The 13,007-nt window shown below is 40.8% G+C and overlaps 1 protein-coding gene across 2 annotated transcripts in view; it reads right to left on the bottom strand.

Annotated features, from left to right (window-relative positions):
• Positions 1-13,007, bottom strand: part of grik2 (glutamate receptor, ionotropic, kainate 2) — a 217,797-nt gene that overhangs the window by 21,083 nt on the left and 183,707 nt on the right. The window contains exons 14-16 of one of the 2 annotated variants that reach the window (XM_053433343.1): positions 12,251-12,476; positions 881-1,131; positions 561-588 (exon numbers count right to left, since the gene is read on the bottom strand). In XM_053433343.1, coding sequence (XP_053289318.1) covers positions 561-588; positions 881-1,131; positions 12,251-12,476 — 505 coding nt within the window. The remainder of the gene's footprint in view (positions 1-560; positions 589-880; positions 1,132-12,250; positions 12,477-13,007) is intronic. The other variant, XM_053433342.1, reaches the window with a different exon arrangement.

Here is a 13,007-nt window from a genome sequence, read left to right as displayed (position 1 = left end):
AGTCGGGCCATCATTTTTTCCCAATGGAGCGACTCCAGACCGAACTGCCCGACCAAATTGTTGTGGGCGGGGCTAAGTTCGTCTGGCATCCAGGCTAGGTGATTGTATCAGCAACTTGTATTTGTCGTATGTTTGCGGTGAAGCTCCAGTCTTGTGTTGTGTTGCTGCACTGATCTAGAAAAGCTCCTGTGTGTGTGAGCTAAATGAGGACAGCTGCAGTAAAGGCAGGATGGTAGTTTGCAGAGTGGAAATGGACAGTGGAAGTGATTGGGGGAGGTGCGGGGTTAGTGGATGTGGCTGCTGAAGACGTGGGTCATGCACCAGAGCAAACATTTGCAGTGCAAGTGTTCATGGTCCAATTCTATATTACTACTAGCGCTCCAATCATGTTCCCATTCCCTCGGGAGTGTCAGAAAGAAAAACACAATTCAGTAGTTTTGGGAAGTTTTAGATCATGTTAGATTACAACAGAAAAAAAAGTTTCTGGAGTTTCACTTGAGGTCATTTGAGATGGTGGTTAAAGTCTAGCTTGGATCCATGGTGACAGCAGAATTCCTCACGTTTCTTATCTCGTTGTCGCCATTGGGCCTATGTGAATAAATGCAAAGAAACCAAACCTTATCTTACTGCATATGAAATAGCACTGTCATTATAGTGAGTTTCCACAAATTGCCAAAAAAGGTTATCTATTTAATCTATTTATTAGAAAGTATAAAATGTATATATTTGGCATATATTTTGTATCATTTTGTTAACATTTTAAAATATTTTTGTCTTTGCCATGAGACTATCTTCCATGGCAAACGTGGTTATGGTAAGAAATTCTGCTATCATTGTTTTAAGTAACAAAGCAAAGATGACTGTCAGAGTTGGTTCTTACCTTTTCAAGTTGTGCGTTCTGTCTGGACTTGTAGATGAACTCCCCCACAGCCACGAACACGGAGAGGACAAGTCCGGCGGCGAGGACGATGAAGATCCCTCCGATGTTCTGCACTCCGAGGGCGCTGGCCTCCTTGCTCTCCTCCTCTGGACAGCCGTTTCCTCTCCACCACTTCTCCTTCATCATGTGCAGCTTCCCTTCCTCCTGAAGCTGCAGGATGGCAATAGTGATCCTATCCCTGTACGGAGAGCCTGAAGGACCAAAAAGAGGCGGTCAGCGTGAGCAACCAACATGACCAGATCAGTGCCTTTGTCTTGTCTGTGACAACATGGTTTGTTAGTGTTACTGAATACTGACTTGGATGATCAATCAATTTCTAGTTTTAGTATTGAGTGCATAACCCATGGTTATATTTCAAGTAACAGTTAAAGCAGACTGCTGTTTGTTTCTCTTGACTTTTGTCCTTGACTGTTCTACAAGCATTTCTGCGCATTTGTTTTTGGTACCACGGTGACAAGGGTTTTTGTATGTTGTCCTTAGTTACGCTCTTTAATAAACATAATATAGTTTATCATTTCGTTGACAAAGATTTAAATTTGTTGGACTTTCCAAAACCTCCTTGAACTCAACAATGACAAAACAGTCAGCGGCGGTTGTTGTTGAAATGTGGGTGTTCCATTTGATTCAGTTGTTCCGATGACCGTGTCAAGAAGGTTGGGTCGTCCCTGCTATCAATTTCATGGCTTCATGTGTCCCATATTTTCCAACTGAGTCTGTAATTTGTGAAATCGTTTTGATGATGCATTGCTCATTTAAAAATTAAGCTGTTTAAGTTAATATAGAATCTTGTAATAGCTTAATTTTCTAATTTAAGCTATTACAAAGCTTTAAATTGACACAAACCCTTACTGTCTTCAAAGGCCTCTCAGGTTTAATTTGAGCTATAATAGCCCCTCAGTTATGAAACATACTTATACTTAGCTGACTGTGCCATCAGGTCTTTTTTCTAGTATGCATATAATTGTATCCAATATTTATCCAATAGTTGGGTTAAAAGCCAAATACCACCATAATAAATTCCATCGTTATTATTTAGTTTTTCTATTTATTTAATGTTGTGGTTATAGAGCCTCTTATTTCCCTTGTGTTCCCAAATCTGCAAAGCACATTTTGACTCCTTCATTTCTGTATCTAGTTTGGTTTACTGGAGAATTTCATTTAAAAGTCCCTTTATGTTTCAGTATGCACTAATGGTAATGTTACACATTAGCATTAATATTTTACAATGTTAGACATGCACAATGAAAAAAGTGGAAATGACTGAAATGTCATGCCATTGTTCCCATGAGCCCAACAACAGTAAACCTAAAATACATCGATGGGGACTCATAGTTCCACTCATTCTAACATCTATAGTGGTCTAATTAAAACCAGTCGCCACGCTTAATCCGTGCGAATGTTTTCACTTTGAGCCCTTTCCAAGGCTTAATAGGTGAACGTTCCCAAAGCAAGATTCGTAATGTTCCCTTCTGCACATGTGAGATGTCTGCAGAGCGCCCAAAGAATTCTCCCCTCTTTTCGGCTTTTCCCAGTTACACCTGCACCTTTAATCCTGCCGTTCTCCACTCAGATAAAGCACTGCAGCCCCTTCCTCTGCTCTGCTGATCAAAACCAGTCACATGTTGAGATCCCTGATTAAACCTGAAGGGTAAAGACTTGTAAGAAAACAAACTCACACTCCTCAAACCTCCCTGTGGTACAAGCCTATATGCTGCAATCAGGATTTGAATGCCACTTGACTAATTTAAAAAAAAAAAAAAACTACTTATAACACCTATTATCACAAACACTTAAAATGAACTCTCCCTTGGGCACTGAGAGGAAAACATGTTTGGATTAGAAAACATTCTGGTTGTGTAGCTCTGGTGGAGCAGCAGTCTGTGAGTAGTAGTTAGTATGCAGCACCAGTTAGCTACCATATTATTTAGTGGCCCCAACAGACTCTAAAAAGTGACAATAATAATAAAGTGCGCTCCCGTGTTGGAGCTTTGAGCTGCAGCTCTCAGCCGGGAGGTGGTGTGGCTGCTGTCACGTGGCCTCGTTCTTAAACATCTCCTCTGTCCTATCTCCACTAAAGGGCTTCCGGTATCGGACTCTTTATTTCAGAGCAAGCCCCCAAGCGTGTTTCCAAAGCATCTATCTCTCCATGGTGAGGGTGATTGTGGATTGTGAACCGGTCCTTGTTATTCACTGTCATCGAGAGTAGGTGCATTCCCTTCAGCCCTGGAGTGGAACAATAAGCCAACGTGTGTCAGATAAATCACCCGCTACAACAAGTAACAGGCAGCCTTGAAACTGGGCCCACTCTGCCTGATCAAAACAAATGTGCAGGATGAAAATGATTACCGGGTCATACAGTCGAGACCTGTGCCGCACTCTGCCAGCCGAATTTTTTTGGCAAAAGTTGTGTCAACCACATTCACATGAAAAGGGTGAACAATCCAATGCCTCTTGACCGCCTACTGACTGTCGCTCTGCGGAAAAGAGAGCAACAGCGTTTCCTTCCACAGTGGGTTTTATATCAGAGTTGCAAAAAATATACTGCACACTATCAGATCTTCCACCATTTTCCTATGGGGAGCCAGATGGCATTGGGAGCTCGGCCTTGGCTCTGATACTTCAAGGTTCTGTCAACATCACAGCCTTTATACTCGGCTACGAATAAGTCCCTCTCTGGATTCTTCTGTTTTTTACACACAGCATGTTTGTTCATGCACAATAATTCGATTTCAGAGACACATAGCGCTGATACCGCTTTAGTCAAGTTTACCTTCAGACTTTATACTTACCACTGATGTAGGCTCCATTTGAATTTTCTTTGGCCTTTGACAAATTGGACCCCAATGTCTTCATCAGCCATCTGACAAACTACTGCTCGTTGGCAGCAGTGATCTGGCTCTTTGTTTGTCTCATATCTGTCTACCAGGTCCTTCTCTGTTGTGCTTTGGGATGACTACGACCTGCTCTCTTCTGTGGGATCCTAATGGGCTTTATTCCCGGTTCCCACTCATTCACCATGTGCATGCTACCACTGGGCCAAATCGTGCATTGACAATACATTGATTTCAATTGCTATTTGGACGATACTCAACTATAGGTTGGTACCACAATTGTGTCATCTATTTTCCGGCTTCAAAAGTGAAGTAGGTTTAATAACCTCCTGCAGTTAAATGGTCCTGGTCCCAGAAGGAGTGTCATGAATCTGACAGACTGAAATAATCTGTCGAACAGTTAATCTAACACACCTTTTTTTTTTTATCAACTTTTTGTCCCAGATGCTAAAGGGAAAACTTCATTTAATGATTTCAGAATGAAACTGTGACCTACAATGAAACGCTATCTTACGCTCTTTGGAAATCTCACACACACTTGTGGATGTAAATGGATCTTACAGACTGGGAATTCTTCTCTCACAAACTATACTGACAGTGATGTACACAAACCAACAACAGCCAAGTTTAATCTAGGCCTGTTCAACAGCTCAACTATTGAAAGCTAATTCGACAAACCACCTGCATGTTTCTAACCGGTGACAGGGACGCTCAGCACCAAGTGAAAATAAGATGCTGAATGTTTACTCGACTGCTTTTCGCTAATGACTATTAGCATATGAGCAGAGTAAACCTTTGCTCTCAAAACAGCCTCAGGCACGAATTCCACAAGACGTCGGAATAATTCCTCTGAGATTCAGCTCAGTGTTGCCTTGACTGCATAGGATACAGTAGTTTCTCCAGATTTGTCAGCTGCACGTTACTGACAATGTGTTCTACCACATCCCAAATCAATCCATCCATCCATCCATCCATGGATCTCATGTTACTACCTGATTACTACCTGCTTCACAGTGACTTCAAGATGGCAATGGAAAAGTACGGCCCACAAACACCCTTAATAACACATCTGTGTCTTCACTTCTCTCATTTTATCATAAATTTTGTCATTGTTCTGCACATCATGGCAGTACACCTCAAAATGTTAAATTATATTTGTAATTTTTTTTCAGAAGTACTATGGATGTAAAAAAAAAGGTAGATTTCTGACTACAACTTATTGTGGTTTTTTTCTACACATCCTTTACCCTCCTATACCCACTGTATCTGCAAAGAGCTCTCAACATCTGATTGAATGCTCATCATACAATATGTTGTATCATGGAATTTACATCTTTAATTGGATCAATTTAAGACATACATTTTGAAATCGAAAACCTAATTTGAGTAAAGCTGATAAAGTGCATTTTTCGATGACAATGGCATCGAGGGGTTAATCAGATGGCAGAGATTCAAGACTTTGGGAAATGAAAAGTATATTTGACATTTTTGTTTACATTTTGCTGAGAATCTGGTTTCGATTGTTGCTCTTTGAATGTACACACAGCTGTCCACACAGTGCTATGTTGAGATAAGACTGAAAATAGACTGAGCATCTTGCCATCAGTTGGTCTGGCTGGTATTTGGCAGAATGTAAATCACAGGCCTTTGCATGTATGTCCATAAAAGAGCCATTTAATTTGTCAACTCAGGGGAGTGTACAGCGGAGCAGGCCGTACTCAATCCAGAATGAGACATGTAGTAATCTGCAAGATCAGAGTTTATAGCTCACCCCACCCTAATTCATTTTCTCTCAATGAGGAAAAGAAAAATACAGATATAAATGTGCTGCAGTACCTGACCCTGAAAAGATTAGTCTTTCTACTAGAGAGAGTTTCTCGCCTGCATCTGGAGATTTATTTTACAAACACACAAGACGGTACGTGGTGTTTTTAAAATGATTATGTAGCAGGGTTTTCGTGGAAAGCATTTCATATTCTGCAATTTAAAGGTTAGACTCTTCATCCTAAAAAACTGTCTACTTCCTCTGAGAAATAAATCAAATTGGTATATGAGCAGTTCTGAATGCTACAGTTGTGGTACTATCAAGTGCAGATACACACGATGTACTCACTGAGTTCCCTGTGTAGAAAAGTAACATGAAGACATCAAAGTGTAAAGTGGCTGTGAGAGGGAAAACATGACGACAGGTTTAGGCAGGAAGCCGCGAGATAAGAGCTTATAGGTTTCTGCAGTTTTCATCAGAATCAGCAGATTATCACCCAGTGGGTCCATCCAATGAGCTCATCATCTGCTCTGGGTCACATTCATTAAGATCTTAGAGGGCGCCTGCAAATATACAGACCTCAAAGGTGATATGAGCACCTGCTGTTCCGTCTCCTACAGAATAAATTACGCACACAGCCTGCAGTCAGTGGGATGAGTTACTCTGAGGCAGACATCGGGTATGAGGCCAAACAAAGCTTTAATATACTGATATTCATTTGTGCTGATAATAATAATTCTCGTTTCCCTTCCATTGAGCTGTAGGGAAGAAGTCGCACCACAACAGGTTTACTCACATGTCTGATGTATTGCAGGCTTCATTCACTTTGAATGTGGCCACGTCACGTCTTGCTAAACTTCATTTATAAAGCTGCATGTGGGAGAAGTTGAGAAATGCTCAAAAGTGTTTCCAGCGGCCATTGAGGCACCAGCCAATCAAATCAGGTTTAATTGAATGCAATCAAAACGCGTCAATGCAAATACCGGCCGAGTCTGTCATCAAACACCAGAATGAGTCACAGGCAGCTGGTGAACCTGGTGTGTGTTCATCTGATTGTGAAGTTTATCTCCCATGTATTTCCCCAATGGCTATAGCGTGGCACGTTAGCATGGAAGTATGTTACGTTGTGTGTCCCGAGCAGGAAACTGTGATTGGTTGTTGTTGTCAGTTTAACTATTGCACCAGCAGCAAGCATCAGTTATAAAGCAACGTGCTCGGCTGGTGTTTTTTGTATTGTCTTCTTGATTGTTAAACACAGAGCAAGAGCAGCACCTTACAGCAGTGAGTTATTCAGATGGTTGAGAGGAAAGTTACAATCTGATAGATAATTTATACCCATGCATGTTGCTTAGTAGTCAGCGGCTCTGCTGGCAGAGGCCAGGCCGTGGTGTGACTGATTTACTATGGTTACAGAGATACTCTGTTTCTAGCACTTTGGAACTGTCTCCTGATTCCCAATTACATGTATGTGGGTTAGTATGTATTTATGTAATATGTAATGAAATATACCGAAATATTTAAAATGTATGTAAGATCAGTCTTATATACAAAGCTGCTTCCATCTCATGACAAGTAAGAGAAAGCCTAGAAAGTGACTCTTTCATGAAGAACAATAATTCAAAATGTTAAATATACAGTTGCTGTCATAGTCTGAACCTCAGGCATTTATACATAACCCAAAGCCCACAGTTTGTGTGTGCTCATTTGACAGAGCTGCACACACATCAAAATATAGTCATATAATAATATGCCAAGGTGTCAGAAGATGAATTACCCTTGTAGTCGTATCAGTAAATATATGTGGAAGCCTCTGACATAATGAATGAGAGAAAAATCCAAACAGAATAGTTCTAAAATACGATACAACCACAGCAGCTGGAAGTTCTGTTACAATAACCACCGCTCCAACAGTTTTTTTTATATAAACAGGCAGCACTGGAGTAAGATAGTCATCATTCTTCGTAACTGTGTATTTTTCTAGTAATTAGTTCTATAAAGATGCCTTGTGAGTATTGAGAGTAGCAATCCTCAGGTTTAACTTTGTTTAGCCAGGTATATTATAATGTGTTGAAAGGCTGTTTCAAACTCTTTATCGTGTTTGAATACTAAGATGGCCTCGTAGTTTATAGAATAATACATTCTTCGAATAAACCATAGCTCCTTCCAAGAAGTTATGTGGTGTATAAATACATTCAATTTGTTTTAAATCAATAGCTAAAGACTCTTCTTTCTGTCTTTTCAGCTGTTCTCTATTCTGTGCACCCTATATCAGATACTGCAATCATAATAAACAATCCTGTAAGACTTTCTTTCAATGGGCCTCTCCTCCCTCTGTCATCAACCACATATAAGTGATGTACTGCAAGTTTGGAATCGGTGGAAAATGTATTTAAATGAACGACTTCCACAGAATGAATGTCTGCGCTGCATCTTTCCGCTGTTGGAGCTCTCTGTCGGATATTCTTCCTTATCACGCACACACATGCATACACACTGGAGAGAGTGTTTAGGAAGTGGTGAAAGTGGTGGAGGAGGATGGAGGGTTAGGGTGGAGTACGTTACTGTAGGTCACAGCACTGGAGATTTTCTATCTCACACAGAAATGCATTCAGGATGTTTATGAGTGGAAGCTGCAGCCGCCCAGCAGCAGCACAGACGACTGGAAAGGACAGCAGGCCGCTGACAGGCGGCGCAGACACTTTCCCCTTTGCCCTGTTTGATTAATGCAGCCTAATGAAGGTAAATGAAGATTGATAGTCATCGGGGAGAGGCACAAAGAGAAAGGGAGGATGAGGAATAATGCGGAGCCTCCTGAGACTGCAGCCAGGGCAGAGGAGCAGACAGTACACTGCCTGTAGAAAATGAGCAAATAAAACCTGTGATGGGAGTACAGGCAGGGATTCCATTTAACAACCTATTGGAAATGTACACAGGCTATCAAAAAACTCATAAACAGGGCAAATGGTCACAAGAAAGAAAAAAGAGGACTAAAGAGAGTATTCTTGTGTCTTAGTCAGTAAGAACTCAGCTTTGGGGTCATCAAGTACAGTAAACACAGCCAAACATAAAGGCTTCTACAAAAAACAGAATCAAATCGTATCACTGTGAGACTGTGGCAGGCAGACGATCCCTGCCTGGTTCCCGGCAGACACTCATGGTAGAACAGGGGCAAGAGATTTAAATTGCCCCTGATGATTTGGAACATATAATACTTTATCTTTACTGGATGTTTTATAATTTTAGATGACTTGATCCCACATTTTTTTCATACTCCACAACATGAAGTATGTGACAATATGGATACGAGCCCTGATTCCCTCTATAGTTATAACGTATGATGCATAGTTCAGATACATTTGGATCGAAATTAAATGTAGTCAATAAATATATATATATGTATGCACAGCTCTAAAATGTGAATTGTCTGTGTCTTGTCGAGCCACGTCTAAAGGAGAGTTTCTATCACTTTGGGCCAGACAAGTTTATCTACCTAGACATCTTCAAACTCAATGAATTTCATTTCGAATTGAAGTGGGGGCCTTCAATTAAAATAGAGCAAATATGAGACTGAACTTTGGTAAAAGTCTGTAGCATTATGCAACATTGAATTGGAGTTTTGAATAGTATATATCATAACATCACATGTGTGTAAGTATAGCAGTATAAGAGGTTTAAAGTATTATATGACCGGCATCAAATGCTTCATATTCACTGGTTCATTCACAGTTGTGTGACCATTACGTCCAACCATGTTCATGGAAGTTTACTGGACTGTGACCTAGCACTTCTCAGTGTCAATCTGCTGGTACACTCACCCCACCACACACACACAAATACACGCACACACAAAAACAGTTGGCTACAATGTATGGCGCTGGCCAGATCATAGGAGCGGTTGGGGTTCAGCTTGTTGCTGAAATACACTTCAAAGTGAGGACAGTAGGAGACCGGCAATTAAGGGACAGCCAACTGAGGCCCAGCCGCAGGTACAGTACTAATACAAAAGATAATAGTACTGCAGATCATATTATGAGGAAGTTTTGTGCAAATTTTCAAATTACAAAAATAGTTACTTACTCCACAAGTCTATAAAGTTGTCTTTAACTCGTATAATGTTCCGTCAGTGATTACATTCTTTGAATTCCTTCTTGTTGAGGGTGTTTTAACCCAGAAATAAATTCTATTCATGGGTCTCTTCTCGAATAAATTAATCCAGGTTTCTCTGGAGCACTTGGGAAACAGGACGATGTTTCCCAAGTGCTCCACTACTCATGTAGTGTCTATATAAATTATATAATTATAAAACAAGATCTAGGAAGTCTGTCATAAATAACTGTGAACCAAACACTGGATAAAGTGTACATTTTGATGCTTCTGGCCGACAACCACAATTCTGACACATGGACAAATGGAAATTCGGTAACGGAATGAAATATATCATTATCTTGATTAATTATCTCGGTTTAAAAATAGCTGGACATATCTGGGATGAAAGTGGAATGAAAAACTGCCATTAAGTGACACATACAGAATCTGTCATTGTTCTTAAGCCCTTAATACGTTGGAGTGTTGTCCTGAGAATTAACAGGATTTGCCAGTAGGTGTTAAATGGATGGAAACACACCATTAGACTGACAATGACTAACACCTGGGAGGTGAACTATGTCTGTCCATTACTGAGCTGAGGGAGTTGCCGAGGGGCCGAGCACCGAGTGCTACATCTCTATTGGAGCCCAGGTGCTAATGCAGTCCAACACCTACTCTCTGTCAGTGAAATATATGCTAAATGTCCCGACTATGTGAGAATACAGGCTGCATATGGTAAAGGCTAATAAAAGGGTAGATTTAGCAATTTAAATACCTTGTCCTGACTGCATGTGAATGGGCCACCGGGGAGTAATGATACTAACACCCCTCTTTTTTTTGGTCGTAAGTACAACAGCTGTGCGGTGCATTCACATTCCCTTCACTCTCGTTAGCTTCCTTTCTTTCTTTCAGTGACACACACACACACATATACCCAAACAAGCAACAACATGTATAATATGAATAAATGATACAGTCACAGAAAGCAGTAAAACACATGCAATGTAAGTTCCATGCTATCGTCAAGTACACAGTCACCTAGAGAAATGCGTATCCACATACACAAAGACACACACAAACACACCATCAAAAGGCGCACATCAGTCAGGAAATGCAATCACGCAAAGAAAATACAGCCTACCTCCACTGTTTTCACACACAGCCACAGTCACTCAAATTACCTTGTGTGTGTGTGAGCAGCAGAGCATACACAAACAGCAGCAAACGACCTTGCCAACACGCCGTGTCCCAGATGACATTTCCCTGGTTTGTCAGGACAATACAGCCACCGGATATCATCTGCCCTCTACGGGGGGAGATTACTGAAGGCTAACACTCTTGTCCAACAATCAACCCACATCTTACAGATAATGGGTGATTTCCATATTCTTTTGATTTTCATGTCTTATCTGTTATATATAAGATTTTATAACTTATGGCAATCCTATTCTTTGAAAGGTAGGAGGAACAACATAAAAACACCCTATGAGCCTGACTACGTTTACAAAAGCAGCAAGATTGTGACAACTGAGCTTCTGAGGAAGAAATTATTGTGATCATGATGTTTGCACAAGGTTACAATGGAATATTCCATCCATGTTCCTGTTTGTGTCACAAGGCAAACTCGTATCTCTTTGTAGCAAAATTAACTGAAAGCTCCAATAGGACGTTATAATGCGATTACGATGTATACATGTCTACACAACAAATATTATTTATTATCAGCACATGCTATTTACATCTCAGTGTCTTATTCAGACTGTTGCCTGTATTGGGTTAATATCAGAATATTAATGTTTATACTAACTGAAGTCTGGAAGATGTCCACTGAGAATCAACTGAACCAGACCAGATAGAAAACTCCCATGATACACTGTAGTCCATGTAGTATGTTAATATGTTTTTTAAATGTTACAAATATTATGTTCATTCTTCGTGAGGCAGCTTGTTGTTGAACAGCCATGCTTACAGGAGGCTTAAACACTGTGGGGACTATTTCACAATCCTCTCTAATTGAAAGAGTAAGAAACAGGTCATATTGTCTAGCTAGTTGTCTGTAAATTATAATTCCAGGTATTTAACCAAAAGGTTTATCTTCTAACTGGATTATGACAATCTGCTATGGAGCCACCCTCTCTGTTCATCCCACTGTTTATGTATCACTGCTCCTCTGCCTGCTGGAGATCGCCCCAGGATTTTGTTCCCGTACACGGGTCACCCTCAGGCATGTGGTGCAGCGTGAAAGCACCGAATACAGTTAACACAGGTTTTAATTTGCAACAACAGACTTTAAAATACATTTTATAGAAAGGTTCATGATTTTCAGTGAGATAAAAGTTTTTTTCCATCTTCTGATCAACATTTTTTTAGTTCTAGCTCAAGTCACTACCAACATTACTCTTTGTATACACACTCTAAAATATAACACATAATATGACAATTTACTCAAGTACCAAGTGTGCACGTGTCAAAGAAGTAGAGACCTTTCCCTGCCAGAATTAAAGCTGTAGCCATCTCTGAAATAACTGAGTAGCCAGTAGTTTTGAATGTTTATACTTCATATGTTACAGGTATAACAGCTTGTTAGGCCTCACTAGACACAGTGTATTAGATTCATAGGACACATACCCATTGGGGTTCCCACCCCGTAGGCCCTGGAGTCGATGAGGGCTCCGATCTGGGTGAGGTTGCAGTTACGCTGTATGACAAACTCGATGGTGGTGGACTCCATGAGGAATGCGTAGTCCGAGGTGAGCACACGGTGAATGCCCTCCTCGATGTTCTTCACCATCACCGAGTGCCTCCGACTGCTCATGAACTCCCACATCTTATCGTACGTGGAGATCTTGGTTTTCTGTGAGGAGACACCGAACAGAACTTTGAGAAAGAAAACAAACATCCCAACTGCTTAGACACAGAAACATCATCTCACATGTATTGTCTCGCAATCATTTATCAAGCTGGTGATCAGAGTAAGTGAGGTCCTACTTCGGAGGTTATAAGGTCCTGAGGGACTAAAGGCCAAATCAAAGCCTGAGAAAAAAAACTACTTTTATATTAGCTCCACCTGTTATTATAGTTACTACAGTATGTGAGGAAAATGCAGATTGAGTCAGACATGCATGCTCAATAGCAGCCGAGGTGTGAATTTGTGTGACTGCAGATCTCTGCCCTCTGTGCTGCTGTTATCTCCTACAGTTAGGAGCAGCAGCGGGGTTGTCAGCAGCAGTGTGCCTCACTTTCTACACCTGTGATCACTGAGAAAATCCAGGAGCACATAACTCTCCAGGGGAGACGATTTGAAGGCATTTTTGAAGCCATTTGAAACCTAATTAAGTCACATCTTCAAGGTCCTGCCCGCCATTATTGTGTGTAATGACTTTTT

The sequence above is a fragment of the Pleuronectes platessa genome, chromosome 10 (genome assembly GCF_947347685.1).
Source record: "Pleuronectes platessa chromosome 10, fPlePla1.1, whole genome shotgun sequence".
Classification (NCBI taxonomy): Eukaryota; Metazoa; Chordata; class Actinopteri; order Pleuronectiformes; family Pleuronectidae; genus Pleuronectes; species Pleuronectes platessa.
This window is presented reverse-complemented; position numbering and strand designations above follow the sequence as displayed.